The sequence below is a fragment of the Uranotaenia lowii genome, chromosome 2 (assembly GCF_029784155.1).
Source record: "Uranotaenia lowii strain MFRU-FL chromosome 2, ASM2978415v1, whole genome shotgun sequence".
Lineage (NCBI taxonomy): Eukaryota > Metazoa > Arthropoda > Insecta > Diptera > Culicidae > Uranotaenia > Uranotaenia lowii.
Genome location: NC_073692.1, coordinates 102,460,769 through 102,484,699, shown reverse-complemented (window position 1 = coordinate 102,484,699; position 23,931 = coordinate 102,460,769). Strand labels below are relative to the sequence as shown.

The 23,931-nt window shown below is 34.2% G+C and overlaps 1 protein-coding gene across 1 annotated transcript in view; it reads right to left on the bottom strand.

Moving 5' to 3' along the window:
• Positions 1-23,931, bottom strand: part of LOC129744990 (mitogen-activated protein kinase 1-like) — a 323,706-nt gene that overhangs the window by 17,599 nt on the left and 282,176 nt on the right. Inside the window, exons 5-7 of the mRNA XM_055737813.1 lie at positions 15,370-15,504; positions 4,829-4,945; positions 4,391-4,747 (exon numbers count right to left, since the gene is read on the bottom strand). Of these exons, the coding sequence (XP_055593788.1) occupies positions 4,391-4,747; positions 4,829-4,945; positions 15,370-15,504 (609 nt within the window). The remainder of the gene's footprint in view (positions 1-4,390; positions 4,748-4,828; positions 4,946-15,369; positions 15,505-23,931) is intronic.

The window sequence follows — 23,931 nt, the reverse complement described above, 5'->3', positions numbered from 1 at the left end:
ATAAAGAAGTTATGGAACAACGAAAAAAAGTGGCCCATGATTCCCCACTCTCCCATACTATAAAAAAATTGAGAGAATTTTAAAATGTACCTTTTCAATGTCGGGTATTTAAAGATTCGTATTGAATTTCTGATTTTGAGCGCGTGAATTCGTTTTATCATTGTTATTTCAGATTTATTTTCTCTAAAAATGTTCAGTTATAAAAAATGACTTGAAGCTCTGCTAATTAAAAAAAAAGTTATTTAAAGTGCGGCCCGCCGACAACATTTCAAATATAAATTGGCCCGTTATCCCTGCTATAGACACATTCCACGCGCTTGTACAGCTCAAAAGTGATTTTTATTCGTTCGCGTATCAACAAAAAATCTCAAACTTGTCAATGATAACTCAAATCACACAAAACCTACGGACAAATGAGAAAAAAAACAATTTTTTAACATGTTTTGTATAATTCTGAAAATCAAATTTTTTGTTGGACAAATCTTGGAATGTTGACAACTTTAACAAAATAATTAATTAAAATATAAGGATTGATTTGTTTCGATACATTTTTTAATACATTTTGATTGTTGGCTTCACTGCTAAATTGTGTAGGAAAAAGAATTGACTTATATTCAATGTTTTAAAAAGCGAACAAAACAGTCGCAAATGAGTGAATTAACGTCACAAAAAAAAGAAACTTTTCAATATTACAAGAAAACTTTGACATTTTATAACAAAAGAGTGAAGATCTTCTTTGAAAATGATGGAACAATTCAGAAACACTAAACTTTATAGAAATCAGTTGGAATCCAGCTAATTTACAACAGCGTGAATGAGTGAATTCACGTCACAAAATTTGATTTTTTGTAAAATTTTTTAGATATGGAAAATATGCTCTGAAAACTGTTTTGACCCGATGGTCGCATTTTTAGAAGTCGAACATAATAAAACTGATTTTTTTCATTAGTTCGTTAATTTCAAATAAAAAACAACAAAAAAAGTAAAATTAAATTTTTTTTTGCTAAATCTTTAAATAAAGTCTGTAAGAAACAGTAGCAATTTTAATGTACGATTCTTCAATCCCCCTTATTCTGCGCCGCGTGTGAGGTGACGATAGTCGAGTCGAGTCGGAGTCACGTGAGTCTTGTCACCTTATTCCCGAAGCCGATGTGACAGAGGTTTATGTCAAGCTGACTACTAGATTAGGATAGGAACTCAAAAAGTTCATTCTAAAAGACGTTTCTCACCTAAAGCGACTACTGGAATCGGGTGACTAGGGTGACTCGACTATCGTCACCTCACGCGCGGCGCAGAATAAGGGGGAATATGTTCCTATTCAAGTGCCAGTCAAACCAAGGAAAAATTTAGGAAAAGATACTGAAAATTTATGATTGTACAAGTCGGAATAACAAAATATCACTTTTAAAAGTGTACCTGAAGATTGACGGCTCTAAGAAATTTTCAGAATAACTTGAAATTTCGTGACGTGAATTCACACCACTAACTCTGTTATGTTTAAACTTCACAAGGTAATCGATCACAATACAAACCATTTCAATGTTGTTTTGATGACCAAATTATATTCATTTTGCAGAAATTTCAATTTGCGACCGTTTACTACATTTTCATTCAATTTTCAAGTTAATTGGTTGACTTCTAGAATGATAACAGTTCAGAAAAGTCCGGAAAAACGATTTTACGTAACGGTGGAATGTGTCAAAGGGTTTTTGCCCAGTGCATTAGTCTAAGTAAAGGGTGATACGGTCAAAATTTGGTCAAGGAAAAACGCGTGTAAATCTGTGAAATCGTTTATTTAAAAAATCAAATTAAATTTCTTTTTCAAGTTTTATTAGTATAAAATTCAGGAAAAATATTCAGTTAGACTTCCGCTTTTCCAAATCTGAACTGCCGGGCCTTACGCTTAACCTCTGCCATCAGATTTTGTACAAGGTGGCTGTACAAAATCTGATGGCACCTTCTCCGCAACAGAAAGCCAGTTTGCCTTGAACTGCTGCTCGTCCTTAGCAGTTTTTTTTATCTTCTTTTGGTTCCGCTTGACAATAGCCCAGTATTTCTCAATTGGGCGGAGCTCTGGCGTATTGGGAGGGTTCTTGTCCTTGGGAACCACATGCACGTTGTTGGCGGCGTACCACTCCATGGCCTTTTTACCGTAATGGCAAGATGCCAAATCCGGCCAAAACAGTACGGAACAACCCTCTTTCTTCAGGAAAGGGAGCAGACGTTTATTCAAACACTCTTTCACGAAAATTTCTTGGTTGACAGTCCCGTAAGCTATGAAAATGCTGCTTTTCAAGCCACAGGTACAGATGGCTTGCCAAACCAGATATTTCTTCGCGAACTTTGACAGTTTCATGTGCTTGAAAATATCTGCTACCTTTCCCCTTCCTTTTGCCGTATAAAACTCCTGTCCCGGAAGCTGCTTGTAGTCGGCTTTGACGTAGGTTTCGTCGTCCATTACCACGCAGTCAAACTTTGTCAGCATCGTCGTGTACAGCCTCCGGGATCGCGCTTTGGCCGTCGTATTTTGTTTATCATAGCGATTTGGAGTCACTACCTTCTTGTAATTCGATAGTCCGGCTCGTTTTTTGGCTCGATGCACGGTTGTAGACGATACACCCAGCTTATTTGCGGCATCTCGGAGAGAGAGGGTAGGGTTTCGCTTGAAACTATCGGCAACTCTCTTTGTCGTCTCAGCGGCTTTCGGTTTTCGATTTCCCCCCGATCCAGACTTCCTGGCTGTCGACAAAAGTTCCCCAAACACTTTAATTACATTTGTAACGGTTGATTAGGCAACTTTAAGCGATTTTGCCAGCTTTGCGTGCGAGTAGCTCGGATTTTCGCGATGCGCGAACAAAATTTTGATACGCTGCTCTTCTTCCTTGGACGGCATTTTGACAACTGAAGAGTGAATTCCAAAATCAAAATAGGAGCCAAAATAAAATTCTACACACACACACACCTTCAAAATGAGGGGTGTTCAGGTTTTTTAAATGCAAAATTGAAAGAAATACGTCAAGTTGATATTGACCAAATTTTGACCGTATCACCCTTTAAGCCGTTGGGCAAACAAATGTAACATCCCTATGTGAAATGAATACAAATTCACGAAAAAAAGTATTTTTTGAAGAGGTTTTTAAAAAATTATGAGAGGTTTCTTGTGGTTTTTTGGAAAAAAAATTATGAATAATTTTTACAGGATACGAACGTTTCCAGTGGAAACAAGACAAATATTGCGCGACGAAAGCTATTAAATTAATTTTCTTGGTTCAAAATTTTATATGATAGACCCAAATACGCCAACAAAGGATCTGGGAGACTGTTTCATGTGCTTTACACTGATGGTTGGCTTATTTTAAATTTTGTTTCATTTTGTCAATTCGATTCTAATCAATTTGATATAAAAATCTCTGATGTGCGCCCAACAGACATCTTGTATGGGTGTGTAGCAAGAGCCTTATTGGGTCGACTGATGCAATTATGAACATATTTTGTTGAAAAAAAATCAGCCAACCTTGTGCGTTTTTCAGTATCAATGTTTTGAATTATGAAATTGTTTCATGCAACCTTCATTTTGGATTTATGAAGTATCCTCTATGCCATTCATCTTCATTCTCTAGGAAATCTCTAGGATTAAGATAATTCTTTTATCTAGAATAACAGGAAGAGATTTTTATCCTGATAGATGATTCATCGTCAAATTTAAAAACCTATGCTTTCTCGAGCTGAATTAAAACGTCACATCTATCAAACATTTTGCGAATTGCAGAACTATAGGAACTATAATACATCTAACTTGAAGGCATTAAAATTCCGAACAGGTACCCTCCTCCACAGATAGAATAGATTGCGTTCGCTAACAATGAGCCGGTAATTATGACAACACAAATATACCGGGGGACGGAGCAGCTAATATAATATTTATTTCTTACGGTCAGTGAGTTTCAACCGGTCCAAATATTGCTATCGGCAGAACTACGTTCGTACCTTCATTCTGCACGAGCAGCAGTGGGATTATTTAATACTGTATGCAAAACGATTCGTCAAACCAACAAGCGTGCCCAGCCCATAATCGCATCTCTCTCGATTTATCGTGTATGATTGTGATAGTGGTTGGCGCCATCTACATTTATGATTGCATCATAAATGTATGGTATCATTTGCCGGAGTACGTGGTTTGGGATGGAAGAAAGGAAGTATGGATTCAGCCGGAGCCCAGCTGACGTACTAACTAATTGAATGGCCGAATAAATATTCGATAGAATGCAAAACAGTGGATGTGAAATTTATGTGAAGTACAATTTTGAAAGGTGTTTTTTGATTGAACACACACACTTTACGGTTCGAACATCATCCGGTTAAATTAACTAAAACTAACAAGAGCACTCACCTCATCGGCAGGGTCGTAGTACTGTTCCAGGTAAGGATGGGCCAGCGCTTCCTCGACGGAGATTCGCTTGTGCGGATTGAACGTCAGCATTTTGCCGAGCAGATCCAGCGCGTTGGGATCGGCATTCGGGAACAGTCTGTTCCAGGGAACCTTCGGCTTGAATGGCAGCGACTGCAGATAGCTGCGGGCCTTCTCGTTGATGATGCACTCCAGGTCTTCCTGCGAGGGCGATCCCAGCACACCCAGGATGTGATTCAGCTGGTCCAGATAGTGTTTGCCCGGGAAGATGGGTCGGTTGCTGAGCATTTCCGCCAGGATGCACCCCACGGACCAGATGTCAATGGATTTTGTGTAGCCCTAGAACGGGAGGAAAATGGTCGTAAATAATGGATTAATGGTTGCCGTAAATGTGGTCCCATCCAAGAGTTGGGGTCGTACCTTGGAGTTTAGCATGATTTCCGGTGCCCGGTACCATCTGGTGGCGACGTACTCCGTGAGAAATCCGGTATGGTCATGCTCCGGGTCCGCCACTCGGGCTAGTCCAAAATCACAAATCTGCAATTGGAAGAAAATTAGAAAATTAATTAGAAGTCCTTTACACGATTACTCCTATTCATCCTCAGTTCTAGAATAAAGTAATGTTTTATGCAGTCTAATTTAAATACTAAGTATGCAGTGCTAATCATCAGGATTTCGTGAGAAATAATTAGATGGCAATTATGCTTGTTTTCAGTCCACTGAGTTATAAATAATGAAATAAAATTCTTGGATTTGGCTATCAATCGAGCTGAATTTCCATTTTGATATGGTAATAGCGAATTTCCGGGACTAAAACTAAGCATTTATTAATAGAAAAACTATGTCATTTTTGTGCTAAACAGATCTTTATGTGATTCCTAAATTGTAGTTGTTACTAAAGGACGGATAACGTCCTTTTTCATGGGAACTATCAAAAGTTATAACATACTGAATTCAATATCATCAAAACTAGAGGTGATAGACAAATGATTCGAGTCCAACACGGAAAAACCTTCAAAAATCAGTTATAATAACATAAGCACTAAAAAAGCTGTTCGCCTGAGTAATCAATAATTTTTACTTTGTTAATATCACATTTAAAATGTTTAACGAACAAATCTTCAAGAAATTTAGAAAACTTTATAAATCCGTTTATTTAAACGGCTTAAACTATTTAGTTAAACGAAGCCAGAAGATTTCAAAATTTATTCGGAAATATTTCGTGCCGAAGGTTTTTTCTTTAATCTAAAAAATATCCCAGGTTCAAAACTCTGCTACAGATTTTCAAATTTTCTCACTCGATGATAGAAATTCATTTTTGAATACTAAATTTTAATAGATTAAACTCGTTTCAGGGTTCTGTTTCCCTATTGTCAAAATCTAAATTGTGTTTCTGTTTTCATATTTCGAATTAAATCTAGTTTAGGATTCATGATTTTCAGTTAGCATAAGTTTGCCAGAAATTTTTCAGCACGTATCCGGGCCGGACAATCTGGGCTATTTTATTTTAAAACCTGCAAAATCCGGGCGTTTAATTTCAAAATTGTCGACCTAAATCTGGGCAAATATAGTCAAAACCTAGTAATTACTCATCGAAAATTAAAAGAAAAACAAGAAAAAAAAAATACTTTTTTCAATAAATTTCATCAGCAGATTTTATATCGTATTTTAGGCTTCTAAAAAACCTTTCATCATAATTTTATGAAACTTGCTTGAAAAATTTCGTTAAAAAAAAATAAATTACAACAGAACTGGTTTTTTAATTGGATTTGAGAATGAGGATGAGAATAAACCCGGGCAAAATCCTGGCTTTTCCAATAAAATCCGAGCAACCAGACCGGACCGGATTTTTCTCAAATTTTATATTGAATATCCGGGCAAACCCGGATAAAACCGGGCAATCTGGCAACTACATGATCACTAGAAAATATTTAAAAATGTGTTTTTGAACTGTTGGTATTGCATTTCTTTCAAAATTTTATCCTTAATTTTTCAACTAATGTGTATTAATATGATTATTTTCTGAATATGAAAAAACACTGTATTAAAGGTATGATAATTTAGAATCCGGGCAGTTACAAATGTGTGTATTTTAAAAACTATTCGATTGATCGAAAAACGTGAGCATTCTAGTAAGCTCGTTATACTTCTCATCTATTTGAGCCAAACAAAATTCAGAAAAATCAACAGTTCATGAGTTTTCAAGTCGACAATAAAAGATTTCAAGGATGATCGTGCAAAATTTTTTTTACCGTGTCTCTTTTTATCGTAATTTTTTCAAAAAACACTGGAACTTAAACATCTTAAAAAATAAACAAGGTTGTCCTTTTCATTACCAATATAACGCTGCTAATATTTTGCATATCCGAACCCTAGGAATGTAGTTATCACAGAAATGAAGTGCCCGGAGTCTAAATGATTATAGTTTTAGAAATCATCTTGAGTTTTTGATTCATATGAGGGCCTCATATCCAGATGCGAAGCTCTTAAGCTTAATTCTTTTGCAAAAATCAAAATGTCAAAATGGCAAACCAGAATTATAAACTCGTAATAAGATTCATTATTCAAAGTTCATATTTTTTTTATTCAAATTAAAAACAAAAAAATAAAATAAAAATTCAAATTGAAAACCAAGGCAGCAAATATAAAATACTAGATTGATGATTTAGGGCTTTGAAAAAAATTTCGATTTTTTTCTCATATCGAAATATTGCTTTAGAATCCTAATCCAGACATTTTTTTTCCATTTCGGAAATCGTATTAAAAGTCGAAAAAAAATCCAGAATTCAAATTCTCAGGGTGGCCAGCAAGTTTCCATTTTCAAATTCCCGGTTTTTTCCCGATTGAGATTTTATGAATTTCACGGGTTTAAAATACAAAAATAAATGTGTTTTTTAATATGAAATATTCGGCAAATCAGTCCAGTTTCTTATAAAATTTTATTTTAATCCTACGTTTCGGTGTCGTATAACACCTTCATCAGGGATCAAAATGGTCAGTCTTATTGTGCTTTAGTAAAAGCGTATTGTCCGGTCTATTTTTCTACACACAAAACACTGATAAGTGTTTTGTGGAATCCAACAAAAAATAGACCGGACAATACGCTTTTACTAAAGCACAATAAGACTGACCATTTTGATCCCTGATGAAGGTGTTATACAACAACAAAACGTAGGATTAAAATAAAATTTTATAAGAAACTGGACTGATTTGCCGAATATAAACTCATCAAAACATACAGTCGAAAACTCAACATCAACACGTTTTTTAATACTTTTTTGCCAAAAAAGAATACAATTTTATAAAAATTGTATGTAAAAGTGTTAGAGAGACAACAATTTCGGCTTTATAAAGACAACTTCTTTATTTTTATGATTTGGTTTGATAAAATATGTGTTTTATATTTCTTCAAAAATTTCAAGTTAAAGTTTTATTTTTCCTGCCATCATACTGAAATTTTATATTGAGCTCTACCTTCTGAGATCTGAAATTTTGAAGAGTAACATTAACGATAAATTTCGGGTTGAAATACTGATCCATAAATCAAAACTAAATAAAAATGAAAACTTGGAACAATGGTTATGATTATAACGTAAGGTACACCGGGGTAAGTGTGGACGCGGGGTAAGTGTGGACGATGGCTATAAAAACAATACTGTGCACTATTTTTTCAAACTTTTGATGCAGAATGTTCAATTTACTTGTAATCTATCCAATAACTGTGAAAAATATACGATTCAGACAATAACGGATGTTTACAGCGACTTTTTCGGAATTTTCTATTTTCAACTACGATGTCGAGTTGATGTGCATCTTTTTCAATTGCAAATTTCTCCTAAACTAGCTGGCTCTCAATGAAAAACTCTACATTGAAACAATCCTTACATTCCAAACAACCAGTTAGGAAAAGAAACGGCGGTTAAAAATTAAGAAAAAAGAGTTTATTTACAAAAAACTAAAATTTTGTCTCCAACCCCTACCTGGGGTAAGTGTGGACGGCTTTAAAAAGACTTGATGTTTATACATTTTTTCAATTTTCTGTCCTTCATCCCTTATGAGTTGTATTATTTAGCTATATTTAGCATTCGGATCATGAAAATTTGAGTAAAGTACTTATTTGTTCTGTGTTTTTGATAAAATCGGATCTCGTGTGTTGTAACATAAATTACACACTATAATTATAGTATCATGACCTTTTTTCAAAATTTTGGACGGTTCGAGCAATAAAGTAACGTATTCAACCAAGAAAATACAATTTTTTTGAAAATTTCCTGAGAAATCAAAGGGAAAATCTACCGTCCACACTTACCCCATAAAGCGGGGTAAGTGAAGACACCAGCCGTCCATAACGATTTACGTGATAACTTTTTTCGCTTTGCTTCTACCGAGCTCATCTCTTCAGCTTTTGTAAACAACATGTTCTGCATCACATTGAACGTCAATTTTTCAAAATTGCTCCACAGCTGATTTTTTAATGATTTTTTAAAGTGGAACTATACGAAAACCCGTCCACACTTACCCCGGTGTACCTTATACTAAATATTGTGTGTTTTTATGAAAGGTACCTTTCCTAAAATCAATTCAAAACAGCCGCAAATGAGTATATTCTCATTTTCAAAAAAAAAATATTTCCAATTATGTGTTCAATTGTTTTTTTTACAAAGATTTTGATCATGAAACTTTTGTAAATCTTTCATCAGCATCTGAAGAAGTTTTGAATATCATGAATTCTAGACCAGTAGTGTATAATGATTCCAGTCAAAAAAATGATATTATGCATCAACCTTGGTTTTCAAATACTATCCTACTTCAACGTATGAGTTAAGAACACATTTTAAAAGTTGAAATTTTATCTGAATTTTTTCACTAATTTCTTCATCCAGATGTTAAGGTATATTTTTCCTAAGATTCGCAACGAAAGAAAAATAGAAAAAAAAAATGGCGTTCATACATTTCTTTAAAGTTTATTCATTTTGATTATTTTGTTTACTATTCACTGCACACTATCCGTGAGCCAAGCAACAGTTTATTCTAGATTTTTTTTTTCAACAAAGTTTTGTTTTTAATACATATAAAAAATTGAAACTGGAACATTTCAGAGTTCAGAGGGCTGAAAAGTATGCGTTGAGCTTAAAAATTCCGGATTTTGAAAGAAACCCCGAAGTTTCTCTGCATTTTTCCCATAAAACTTAAATCCAGAGATTCCCGCGCTTCTGAGATAAAAAAAAATGTCTTGATGAAATTAATGAACTTTAAAATTTATCAGATTTGTGTATTGAGAAAACGATCCCTAAAGAATTTTCCCGGGTTTTGATTCCAAATTCCCGGCTTTTCCCGGTTTTCCCGGTTCCATTTTCGATGGCCACCCTGAATTCTACTGAATTCTAGAATAAATAATCTTGATAATTTTAACTCTTTTATGAGCTTAATCAGAATTTTAAATATTAATGCTGTATCTGAATTCTGAACCTGAATTCATATTCAGGTTTATATCAGTTATAGTTATCAAGATTAAGCAATTGCAAGAGATCGCAGATTTATAATTTTGTTTGTTATTTCAATTTAAAATTTTCAAATTTGTAATCAAAGTCAGCCAGTTTTTTATTTTAGAAAAAAAAATCTAGAGCATTTTATTTAAGAAATTAATTTTAACGAAAAGTATTTGAAACATGTAATACCCGTCGATAAATTTTAATGCAGTTTTATCAAGAGTCAAATTTTATACTGAAACTTGCATTTGGATCGAGATCAGGTTTGAACCGCAAAACTTCGATCAATTAATTTTACTTTTGAATATTTAATTTATTTTCATAAATGGTTAAAATATTTGAATCTGCTCGAGAGTTCAAGAGATTTAACTTATTTTGTTGAAGCATAGAATAAGTTTTTTTTATGATCTATATATATAAAAATGAATGTTTGTCTGTCTGTCTGTTACCTATAGACTCGGAAACTACTGAACCGATCATCGTGAAACTTGGCATCTAAGGGTTTTTGATGCCGGGGATGGTTTCTATGATAGTTACAAACCGCTCCGACTTAAGGGAGAGGGGGCTTCCATACAAAACATGTAGTTTTTCGAAACAAATTAAAGTCATGACATCCATTTTCTCGAGGTTTTTTTTCCTTTGGGCGGTTTGTTTTTCGTCTCCATGGTCGAGGCGTCGCAAACATACGTCGCGAGAGGATAGTAACCATGGCATAGCATACTGATCAGTGGGAATATTTTGGCGCGTATTTCTCAACCAAGCATTTTTTCAATGCAAGGGGTGGCGATATGAAGCCTTGATGTGATTTTTTTTCTACTTGATTCCTAGCTCATTTGTACAGCACATGATTATGAATGACGCCTAGATGTTATCCAGATTGACATTTTGCCGATCGAATAAAACATATACATTTTTTTTGCCGAAATCTGAAATTGAAAAGTCATGGCATCCATTTTTAGAGATTTTCTTTTCTTTGAAGGGTTTGTTTTTCGTCTCTATGGTCAAGCAAATGTCGTCGCAAGTGGATAGTAACCAAAGCTGTTCGTTGATCGCTGGAAAAATTGAACAATTAGGCGCCTGTTTCTCAACCAAGTATCTATATTTCTTATGCACGTGGGGGCGATATACAACCTAGATGTGCTTTTCTTGCCTGATTGTACACAGCACGTGGAAATAAAAAATATATATTTAGTTCTGATGCTAATGAAATAATGGTATGACACTTTGCAGACAATTGAAAAAAAAAACACTAAATTAAAAGAATTTACATACAATTTTTTAACCCAAGGTTATTTTTGAATCATATTGAAAACAGAAATATGAATAAGCTGTCTACATAGGTAGATCGGAAACATTTTGTTGATCATGTAAAAATGTACTTAACTGAAAAATAAGATAAAAAAATCTGATCCGACACATGAATTGATCAAGAGCCTTTTCTTAAAATTAGATAAGATAGGACTGACGTGTAAATAAGTGAAAGGTATCAGTGAAATAAACTGATTTTTATTGACCAAAAGTGAAGGAATTCATTTTTCGAAAAAAATTTCATTAAAGTAACACTAGAGCATATTCAAAGGTTCAACTTTTCTCTGTTCCAAAAAAAATATAAAATTATGTTTTCTTCTAAAAATTGTTACTTCAGCCCAAATACACAACAGAAACGAATTTAGAAATGAAAATGGGAGCTTTTAATTTTAAATAATTCTGAAAAAAAACATCGTACTTTTTGCTTACATACCAATTTAAGTACGTACTTAACATGAAAAGTGTTTTTGTGTTATATGGCTGCATAAAAGAGACTTTTGGTCCGCTTCTTTTTTTAAAAGTGAGACTTTAAAACTAATTTTCAACTGGAAGCAAATTTTTTATGAGAAATTTTAAGTATAAAGCTTAGTTCTTTTAGAAATGGGACACTTTCTTTTGCTCATAGCTCGTTTACTAGTAATCGGACATTCAAAATTTTGACAGCATTTTGTTGCCTGTAAAATGTACTATCCGACCTATTTTTTTCAAAATTTAAAATTTACGCGTTTTTGAGAAATTTACGATGCAAGAGAAAAAGGAAAATATAATTTTGCACAGTTTCATTCAAAATCCATCATTATCAAATTGATAGCCTACAAAACCGTTGATTATTCAAAGAAATACTGAGTGTGAGTGGTGGAAAAGTATGGAAATACTGTCAAAAATGTCCACAAAGTTGAAATCAACCATTTGAGTGAAGCATATGATCGGCAACTTCGGCTAAGGGTCATCAGGGAAGTCAAGTCTCATACCAGCATTTTTAATTTTGAATAAGCGGAAAACTAAGTGCAGGTCGCTGAGATATCCAAAAAAAAATTTCTCCGATAAGCTGAATGTGTTGCCATGTTATGAGTCATTCAAACCTAACCTCAAACAAAAATTTTTTGCTAGATCCACAGCTCGTAAGCTGTATATCTGGTTCCCAGGATATGGGACAGATGATTTCTGATGAACGACAAAACTTATGAAAAACCCTTTTTAAACAAATTCCAGCGTTTGAATCCTATACCACGTCTGCTCGTTGCAAGGTCCCGAGTATATTGAAGTATGTTTTTGCTGGTTATTTTGTATAAAATATAATGATTTGCCAGAATTCTGCTCCTGTGGAAAAAAACAACAATTTTCAAAACGAAAACTATGATTTTCACTCTTTTCAAAAGCCTTAAAAGAGTAATCTTTTATGTACCCTTCGCAACCTACGATCTATACTAACCAATTATACATTAAGTTCAATCTGCTCATGGTTTTACTTCGTTATTGCCAGATTTTGCCAGCAGAAATTCCATTAAAAACGCTCAAAAAGTGGCTCAAAAATAATCAAATTTGTTAATTTCGAAACAGCTGTATCCACTAAAGTGGCCTCAGTTTCTTTTGAAAGAGAAGTATTGGTCCGAAAAGTATCAGAAATTGAAAGAGGGGGATGTAGCCACCTAAAATACAGATTTGACGAAGTATTAATTTGAAAATCTAATCATTATCATGACTGAAAAAAGTGTGCGCTGGCCGAAGGGAGGTACCAAGAATTAAATAGAATTTATTCTTACAAAAAAACGATAAATATTTTTTTTCAAATTTTTTCATGAATTATTATAAGATTACCTTCATTTCCTTCATAGAAAGTATTTAGATCAAACGAAAGGTTTTTGAGATAGACGCATTCGTAACTGTCCCATTTCTAAAAGAACTAAGCTTTACTTTGAAAGTGTTCAAAACAATATCCCCTCCTGTCAACTAACACGATGGGGCTAGGGCAAACGTCGAACTTTTAAGAAATTCATCTTTAAAATGATTCAATATGTTGAAAAGACCAGAAGGGATATTCCGAAAGTTGAAACTGAAGCGGATATTTAAAATTCTTAAATGTCTTTGTAAATGAAAGTCATTTTCTTTGAACAGCATTCGTTAAAAGTGGAATAACAAACATAAATTTATACTGCTAGAATACTGCAGATATATAAATGAAACTTGATTAAACAAACAAACGGATAAACGTATTGAATCCATTTTAAAGCCATTACTCTGACGCATCTGAAAATAAGCTTTGCATCTACACTTGCCCCAATATACGGGACAACGTTAACTTAGAAATTTGTTTTTGTCAACTTTTTTGAATATTTGACTTCCAAAGAGAAAATAAAAAAAAAACGCGGAGAATTTATTTAGTGATGCAACTGATATTTTTTGCTTTAATAAATTAACTAAAAAGAAAAAAATTGCACTGTAAGAAATCGATAATTTTCATACCATGATAAGTGTTTTTTGGGAAAACTTCAAGCTATAATGTCTCATGTCCACGAGTTTGGCATATGGCGATACATTTTTTTAACATAATTTTGACGCAAAAGGATAGATATTTAAACTGCTTCGAAGGGCGAGGATGGTGAAAAAAGCTGTTTGATAATGTTTATAAAAAATCCTTTTCATCGTTTTTTTTCAAATGTCGATAGCTTATTTTTTTTAACTTAAAAAATACATCATCTAAAGCTCATCAGGGGCAGGAAGTGCTCATAATACAGAAAATCAGGAATATACTCAAAAAACTGTCCCGATTCACGCTATTGATCGGTTTTCAAAATTATATTTCCATCAAGTACAATGTGCAATAAATTCCAATATGCGAATCATTTTCTTTCAATTAGTAATTTATGTAAACTCGAGCCGGATAAATCAGCCTACCTTCTTCAAGCAGTGGGGGACAAAATTGGAAAAGATGGGGGAGCTTCCATGTAAGTTTAAGATAAAGAGCTTTTAAAAGAAGGGACCATATTTTAAAAGAGGGTTTTCTTGCGTACGGATATTAAGCATAACTCAAAAATAGATGTGACAAATGTTTTTATAGAAGTTCGTAACTTCCCATTTTGGGGAAAAAGGTGGAAAATCCATAAATATTGACATTATTTGAGTCATTATGAAGCTTTAAAAACAGAGTACAAATTTCAGACCTTGAAAAACAAGTTTAGAGATCAAGCTTCAGTAAATAATACATATATACCATATTTGAATTGCAATTCTGAACTCCAGCTGCAGCTCTCATCTCAAAGTTGTTGGTTCTAAACCATGATGAGGTTTGATTTAAAAAAAAATGCTTACAAATATCTAAATTTGAATAAATTTTTACAAATTACATTTATTTTTGCAAGGTGTAGCAATGCACACCGGGTCAGCTAGTTTCTTATAAAAAATTATTCTTTGTTCAAATCAAATAAGCCAATCAAATTGACCAGATTGCCAGATTTCAGAGCATATTCATATTTCAACCATCGATGAAAGTAAGTTCTTTAATTTGTTACTAAAGGACTCCTTATACAAATGCAGTATACCTATTTACAGTTTTTCAGATGTTTACTATGTAATACATAAAACTTTCAATGTAAAAAAATTTAAAAATGTTAAAACAAAAAGTAATAAGAGTTAATTCTTTGATTTTTTTTTGATAAAAATCGTGCATTGTTTGAGCGAAAAAGTCTTTAAAAAAAAGGCGAGTTTTGACAATTTAAGGAAACTCAAGAAACTACAGAGTGACTCCATAGAAAGTTAGACCAAAACTTTTTTCAATGTTTTTTTTTCACAGTGTTGATGATATTTCATTAGGTTGATTATAAAATAAGCAAAAATATCATTTTACAGCATTTGATGTGTGGATATAACTAACATTTAAAATTGATTTTAGCAAACTTCTGGATAAAAAAAACAATCAGCTTTAAGATTTCAGATTTCGATTTTAAGATTTTTGATTCAAATTCCTTGTTTCAGAATCACATATCAGAAAAAGAAATTAAATTATGAGGTTGTTATTTTGCGGGATGTAGGATGCCCCGATGCGATGGAGAACGGTTGCCGTGGACCGAGTGAATTGGAGGAATTATGTTCGTCAAGTTATGTCATTTTCACTCTCTGGAGCCACCCCAGATAGTGTATTACAGTACTAATCCAGTGTAATCTTACCTTTAGGTCACAAGTCGTGTTCAGCAGCAGGTTGCTCGGCTTAAGATCTCGGTGCAGCACATTCGCCGAGTGGATATATTTGAGCCCACGAAGAATTTGGTACAAGAAATAGCAGATATGATCGTTACTTAGTCGCTGAAAAGAGATAAAAAAAAAAAAAAAATTAAAATACATTGTACAATTTTCAGAATAAGGCAGACACTAATTTTAAATGAAATTTTCCAAAACAATTATTCCTTCGAGTAGCTAAGAGAACGAAATGCGCTTCGGAAAGAAAAACAAAAGAAACAAACTTCCTAAGAGGGGCACTGTTTGTGTGCCACTCCCAACTTCAGAACGAAGAATGAATAAATAACTAAAAGGCTCGACCCCCGAGGGGCACTGTCAGTCAGTACCAGCTTTCATCTGCTGAACAGCCAAAACAAGCAAAAAATTCGATTGTACTTCCAAACAGAAAGAGCTGCAAGCCATGTAGGTATACAACGACGAGAGATGTTCTCTCTTCAGTCAGCCTAACGAGCTAAAGCTCCCGTGTTCATTGTAGGTACAGGTACAGTACATACATCAAGTCTCTAAACTGAACAAACCAAGGGGCTACATTAATCTTGGCACATACCTACAGAGAACACCCTAATCAAAATTCATTTTCTATTTTCTATAACCCCATGGCATCTGATTAGCCGGCTAGCACGACGAATGAAAAGGATTTCCTTCAGCAATGTCAGATTGTCTATTCATAAATTGATTCAGGTAAAGCTTGTTAAAGTCACCAACAGATTTGGCCCCGGCCGGATGTCATTGAAGAACGGAAAGTACGAGGCTTATTTTCTCGTGGAACGAGTGAACTTTGAAATTGGCCGGAATAAACGCCATTCACTGTTTCGGGGTCAAATGAGGAAGTTGAAAGTTATTTTTAGAATGGAGTTTTGCCGATTTATTTGACTTCAAGAAATGCAATTACTATTTTTTTTTGGTTTATTTATAACACTTCACCACCTCATGGTATTCATATCTAGTTTATCTATATATATAAAAATGAATTTCTGTCTGTCTGTCTGTCTGTCTGTCTGTCTGTCTGTTCCCTATAGACTCGAAAACTACTGAACCGATTTGCGTGAAATTTGGCAGATGGGGGTATTGGAGGCCGGGGAAGGTTCCTATAATAGTTTGGGACCCCTCCCTATTCCTGGAAGGGGGTAGGGGGTCTTTCATTTAATAGTAATAAGTCGTCATAACTCGAGAATTTATCAAGCAAATCAAACCAAACTTGGCATGGGTGGGAACTTGGGTGCGAGGAAAATTTCTGAAAATATTTGGAACCCCTCCCTCCTTCGAGTGAGGAGATAGAAAGGGGGGAGGGGCCTACCTTACAATTTTGTACAGAATGGGAGAACTAATCAAGCTAATGGAGCCAAATTTGGCATGGGAGGGTAGTGGAATACGAGAAATGGTTCTATAATTATTTCAGACCCAGGGAGGGGTCAAGTTATCCAATAAAAAAGGATACATTCTTTTTTATTGGATAACTTGAAAACTATTTGAGCAAATGGAACCAAATTTGGCTTGGAAGGGTGTTGGGGTACGATAAATAGTTCTATGAATATTTGGTACCCCTCCTTCTTTCCATTGAGGAAAAAGAAAGTGGGGAGGAAGCTCCTTTACAATTTTCAGTATAACTGGAAAACTAATCAAGTAAATGGAACCAAATTTGGCGTGGGAAGGTATTTGATTACGAGAAATGTGTGTACATATAGTAGTTTGAGAACTCTTCGTTCTTACAGTCTGAAAATCTTAAGAGTGGAGGGTGCTCCCATACAATTTGTTTCATCACACGGGAACTTTCCCAGCAAATGGAACGAAATTTGGCTTGGGAGGGAATTTGAACAGAAGGAATGTTTCTGTGAATATTTGGTACTACTGCCTCCTTCCAGTGGGGTGATTGGAAATAGAGGGGGGAGGGGGGGTCCTTTAAATTTATTCACATAGCTTGAGAACTAATCGAGCAAATGGAAACAAATTTGGCTGAATCAAAGCAATCGAAAGATTCCTTTTAATTCAACCACGGTAAATGAAAAGTTCATATACCAGTATTTCGATAGCAACTTACTACCTTCTTCAGTGAACGTTTTCGATTGAATCGAATCGAAAACGTTCACTGAAGAAGGTAGTAAGTTGCTATCGAAATACTGGTATATGAACTTTTCATTTACCGTGGTTGAATTAAAAGGAATCTTTCGATTGCTTTGATTCAGTTGAATCATTCAACCAAGTAGGCTCATACCACAACAGAACAAATTTGGCATGGGAAAGCATTTGGATACGTAAAATGGTTATTTCTTCTTTTGAGACTTCTTTCTCCTTCAATTGGGGATACAGTTAGGGAAGACGGGAGTACACATACGATTGTTTTGCATCTAACTTATCTAACAAATGGAACCGAATATGACTTGGGAACAATCATACAATCGAGCAAATGGAACAGAATTTAGCATAGGAGTGTATTTAAATACACGGAATGTTTGATCTTGATCCCCACCTTCCAGGTAGAAGATAGGTTGGAAGAGGGGCTCTGATAAAAATTTTATAGCATAACTTGACAACTAATAAAGCAAACGAAACCAAATTTGGCATTAGAAGGTATCGAAGCACAAAAAATGTTTTTCCGGTGGTTTGACACTCATCCCTCCATTAAGTGGAACGATAAAAAGTGGGGAGAGGGTCACTTATACATTTTTTTTAAATATTTCGATAATTAATCGAGCAAATGGAACCAAATTTACATGGGAGCATATTTGTGTACGGGCAATGTTTCTTCGATGGTTTTAGGCCCCCTTATCTTATACATATCTTATATACATATATAAAATGGAGAGAGGGTCATCCAGTTTTTGAATAGCTCGCGAATTTATAGCGAAGGAAGACATATATGATATGGGATCGTATTTGTATACAAGAAGTGTTTTTCTGATGTTATGAGACCCCCCTTCTTTCCATTAGGGATATAGGGATGGGTAAAAGGGTCACTCTCACAATTTAATTCGAGAATGGGTGAAATAAATGTCCCTTGACGTTATTTTGATTCATAAAATGTTCTATGAAAGCTTGAAACCCACTCCATATTAAAAAAGGGACAGCGAAGATCCATATATAAACAAAATATTTTGGTATAAGTTATAAACTTATGAAGCAAAGAGATCCAGAGTCATAAAAAGGATTAAAACACGGATTTAAAATAAAAATTATTAAGTTTTTAAAATAAAAAAGTTGCAATTTTATTTCGATGAATCATTTAAATATTTTTTTAATTGAATTTAAAATTTTGTGCAAAAAAATGAAAAGTTGAATAACAAGGAACCACAAATTTCAATAAATTTTGGAAGGTGTAGCAAAGCACACCGGGTCAGCTAGTTATTAATAAAATAAAAACTGTTATGAAAGTTTTTTTTTAAATTAAAGAACACAATGAAACTTTTGGGCTTCCTTTCAAGGAAACATTTTCAAAATGATTACAAATTTTTGAAACTTGTTTCAGGTCATAATCCTAAACTTTTTTTTCAGTCTAAACATTGGGTTTATCTCTAATTTATAGATTGTCCTAAAGTCCCCCCCGTGGTGTAGATGATTGCGTACAATTTTCCTATACTAACGGTCAAATCGAATTTTGGTTACGATAGATATGTAGTTTTCTATCGGTGAGATGGTGGTTTGTGATTATTAAATTGAATCCTTTAAAAAAAAAATATATCGAATTTCATTTGGATCCTGCATATTTGTGTGATCATTTTCTTAATGAAGAAGAAACCATGAAACTTTAAGGTTTTAATTTAAGTAATTTTATTAGATTGATCACCTAAACGCACATTTGTAAAAGATTTCTAAAATAGTAAAATGTAAAAAAATATTGCTTCTCTCTGGAGCCACTCTTGTTGTATTAGAATTAGTTTCAAATAGAGTTCGAAACTTATGTTTAATAGTTATGGTTTAATTATGTGTTGTAACGAATATAATAAATAATTATCTCTCTAATTCGTTTTTTCAATCACTTTAAAATTACATTTTTTTCAAATGGAAAACTTTTTTTTCTACATTCTCCTATAAAAATCAACCTAATTACGATTCAAACATCAGAGCTAAAATCAAAAGAAATCTCCATTGAGAATTTTTTCGGATAAACCCTTGAGGCTTTCTTCATGCAAAACAAAATATGAACTAGGAACATCCTTTCTGGTAGGGTTTTCGCTCAAATCTGAGCCGAAAACAAATACTTAAATTTCATCAGCTGCCGTATCACACAGGGTAAGGCTCTGAAGATGATTTCGATATCCTGTGTAGCATATTCAAATTTTATTTGAGGTTAACCAGGAAAAAAAATATTCGAAAGAAAACAATAATAACGGGTTATCATATTTTTCCCAGGGAGCATTTTGTAACAAAAAAGAGGAATTAATTTACCTTAACAACAGATGGTTTCACGAGTTCTATCATTTTTTTTTTTTTCATTCGAAACCCGTCTTGAGCCTTAAATTTGCCCCCATTCTTCAGCTTGAAACGTGGGAGCTAATTTTTTGGATAGAATCGAATATATGTAACATCCTTCCAGGTAGTGTTCGTTTTAAGATCCGAAAGTGAATGTTTTGATATCTTGTTGGCGGTTTTATCAACCTCAGCTGGGCATATTAGAATATTTCCAACTTATGCTGCATACATTTTCGGAATCGATGAACCATTACAGATATCACAAATTGTGAAAATAACTAAAACCATAATTAAAATTTCATAAAAGTTGCTAGTGATTTTTCATTTTTATACTCCCCTTTTTGTAGTTTTTTACACTAATTTCTTCACATAACTTCAAAAATCACCCTAGGGAGGACCGAAGGAAATCGGGAAAATCGAGTTTTTTTTAAATTTTGATGCCAAATGACTTAAAAATGCAGAAAACGTTGAGTTCTGCAGGATGGTCACCCATTCGGGAAAAGCGGAAAATGCGGGAAAAAAACGGGATTTAAAATCCGACGGAAAAATAGCGGGAAAAACCGGGAATTCTTTCGAAAAGTCGGGACTTTTTGGCTTTGTGAAAGTCTGTTCAATGAAATTTGGTCGGAATAGGTCGAAACAAGTAGAAATGTTCGACTTTGACTAATTTCCCAGGTCGAAACGGATCTTCCTGCCGAGTTGGATCGGTTTCGACTAGTTTCAACTTGCTTCATTGAACAACTGGAATAACCGTAGCAAAACCGTCAATGCAATATACTCGCAATTCTCACTCGAGGTATGTCGAGTCATTAAAAGCTAAAAATAGAGAAGAATCTGAAAGAAACCATTGCAAAACGGAAGCAAAAGGCAGAAAATAAGCCAACGGAACGGAAGGCGAAAAAATGGAAGGCGTTATTCGACGCTCAGAGAGAGGCAAGCTTGAGGGACGGAAAAATTAAAATACTTAAAAATATCAGAGAAACAAATAAAACGAAAGATTTTTCATGATCCGAATGCTAAATATAGCTAAATTGTATTGGATGATGGAGAGAAAATTTAAAAATTTGTAAACATCAAGTCTGTATAAAGGCCTCCTCACTTACCCCAGGTAGGGTTTGGAGACAAAATATTAGTTTTTTTTTGTAAATAAACTCTTTTTTCTTCATTTTAAACCGCTATTTGTTTACCTAACAGGTTGTTTCAAATGTAAGGATTGTTTCAGTGTACAGTTTTTCGTCAAGATCCAGCTAGTTTACGAGAAACTTGCCATTGAAAAAGATGCGCATCAACTAGACATCGTAATTTAAAAATAGAAAATTAACAAAAAGTCGCTGTAAACATCCGCTATTTTCGGAATCGTATTGCTTTTACAGTTTTTGGATAGATTACAAAGTAAATTGAGCATTCTGCATTCAAAGTTTGGAAAAATAGTTCACAGTATTGTTTTAACATCCATCGTTCCCATTTACCCCAGGTCCACACTTACCCCGGTGTACCTTACCCTTTTTCTTTTATGAACAACCATATTTGTTCAACATTTTCGACTCAAGTGACAAAGATTTAAAAATTAAAAAAAAACCCTGCGTATCAGTCTAATGATTTGTAGTTTGATTGGTAAAAATAACCGAAAAAAATTCATTGAAACATTATTTACCACTGAAAGAAATAAATATTCAGAATTTTGCTTGGTTTTCTGTTTTACAAAATTGGGAATTTCGTGAAACCATGCGGGAAATCAAAAATCGACTTAAAAATGCAGAAAACGTCGAGTTCTGCAGGATGGTCACCCATTCGGGAAAAGCGGAAAATGCGGGAAAAAAACGGGATTTGAAATCTGACGGAAAAATAGCGGGAAAAAACCGGGAGTTCTTTCGAAAAGTCAGGAATTTTTGGCTTTGTGAAAGTCTGTTCAATGAAGTTTGGTCGCATTAGGTCGAAACAAGTAGAAATGTTCGACTTTGACTAATTTTCCAGGTCGAAACGGATCTTCCTTGCTTTATTGAACAACTGGAATAACTGTAAAAAAACCGTCAATGCAATATACTCGCAATTCTCACTCGAGGTATGTCGAGTTATTACAAGCAAAAAATAGAGAAGAATCTGAAAGAAACTATTGCAAAACGGAAGCAAGAGACAGAAAATAAGCCAAAGGAACGGAAGGCGAAAAAATGGAAGGCGTTATTCGACGCTCAGAGAGAGGCAAGCTTGAGGGACGAAAAAATTAAAATAATTGAAAATATCTGAGAAACAAATAAAACGAAAGACTTTTCATGATCCGAATGCTAAATATATCTAAATTGTATTGGATGATGGAGAGAAAATTGAAAAATTTGTAAACATTAAGTCTGTATAAAGCCCTCCCCACTTACCCCAGGTAGGGTTTGGAGACAAAATATTGGTTTTTTTTGTAAATAAACTCTTTTTCCTTCATTTTAAACCGCTATTTGTTTACCTAACTGGTTGTTTCAAATGTACGGATTGTTTCAGTGTACAGTTTTTCGTCAAGATCCATCTAGTTTACGAGAAATTTGCCATTGAAAAAGATGCGCATCAACTAGACATCGTAGTTTAAAAATAGAAAATTAACAAAAAGCCGCTGTAAACATCCGCTATTTTCGGAATCGTATTTCTTTTACAGTTTTTGGATAGATTACAAAGTAAATTGAACATTCTGATTCCAAGGTTTGAAAAAATAGTTCACAGTATTGTTTTGACATCTATCGTTCGTTGAAAACAAAGAATCCATTAGCTTTTGACTTTTGACTGCATATCAATCTGTAGTTGGCATACAGTTATTGAAAAATTTATCAGGTAGGACATCTGTTTTCGATGTTCATTTTTGGGCTTGAACTCGCGGACATCGGCTCAAGAGGCAACTGAATGGCCAACTGAGCTGTATATTATAAGCCTTTAAGATGAAATAATATAAACCTCGAATAAATAAAAAAAAACTAGCATCATCACTTAGAAAATTTTCCCGTTTTTTTTTTGATACATTTCCACCCTGATTTAATGAATACTCAAAAAAAAAACAACCTTTAGATCACAAAAACCCATTAAAAAAATATTTACTCTTTGGAGCCACGAGAAAAAATTATTATGAAAAAATACTACATTCTTATGATCTAAAACTCTAAAAGGCAGGACATGCATTTTTTTGAACTTCTACCTAGAATGATTGATTTTTCATAAATCTGTTTATAGCTAATTTTCATAAGTTTCTTTTAAGCTTAGATATTGATTCTTTCCGAGGGATTCTTTTTAAGAAAATACAGTTGAAAATAAAGAATCCATTAGCCTTTAACTTGTGAGTAGCCAATAATGAAAAGCACTCTGTGTCCCTTAAATCCAGGCGTTTTTTTTACATATACAGTACCCCTAGGATCATCTCTTATTACAAAAAAAAACAAAACAAAACCCGAAGCTCCATTCACTCCTAAAGTATCAACTTAATACTTACCCACTACAGGGTAATAGAAAAGCAAGAAGTTTTACAATGTACAATGTTTTCCCGGAAAATTCAACTGGAACAAAACGATCCGAACCGACCCATTCTTCGGATTGATCAACAGAACCCGTGTAAACGTTGGGGCTATATTGGCCCCTTTTTCCCTTCAACTCTGCTGCCTGCCATAAGATAGGTTCGAGCATGAATTAATCATTACTGCCGGTAGCTATCGGGAGGATTGCTGGCTACCTTCTAGAAAATGGCTGGTAATAAAACAATGTAGGTACCGAGATTGAGCTGTCGAAAGCTTGATAATGGAAACAAAAACAAATGGAGCAAATTTCCAGCATCCTCCCCGGAGAAAGAGCCTGCAGCATAAACATCGCAAGGCCCTCGGAAAATTATCCACGCCCGAACTGAATGAAGCCAAGCGTAAGTACATACTTCTCGTTAGTCACTTTTTTCTAATTTCAAATTGAATGCCATTCTTAGATCTTGTTCTTGTTTCCACTTCTTGTCGATTCATGACAACGGGACCGTCGTATCGTGCCCGCAGCACTGCCGTTCCAAGCAAATTTGTCCCATGTAAAAAAACATGCAGCCGAGAAAAACGCGATTGAAAGTTAAACAATATTTTC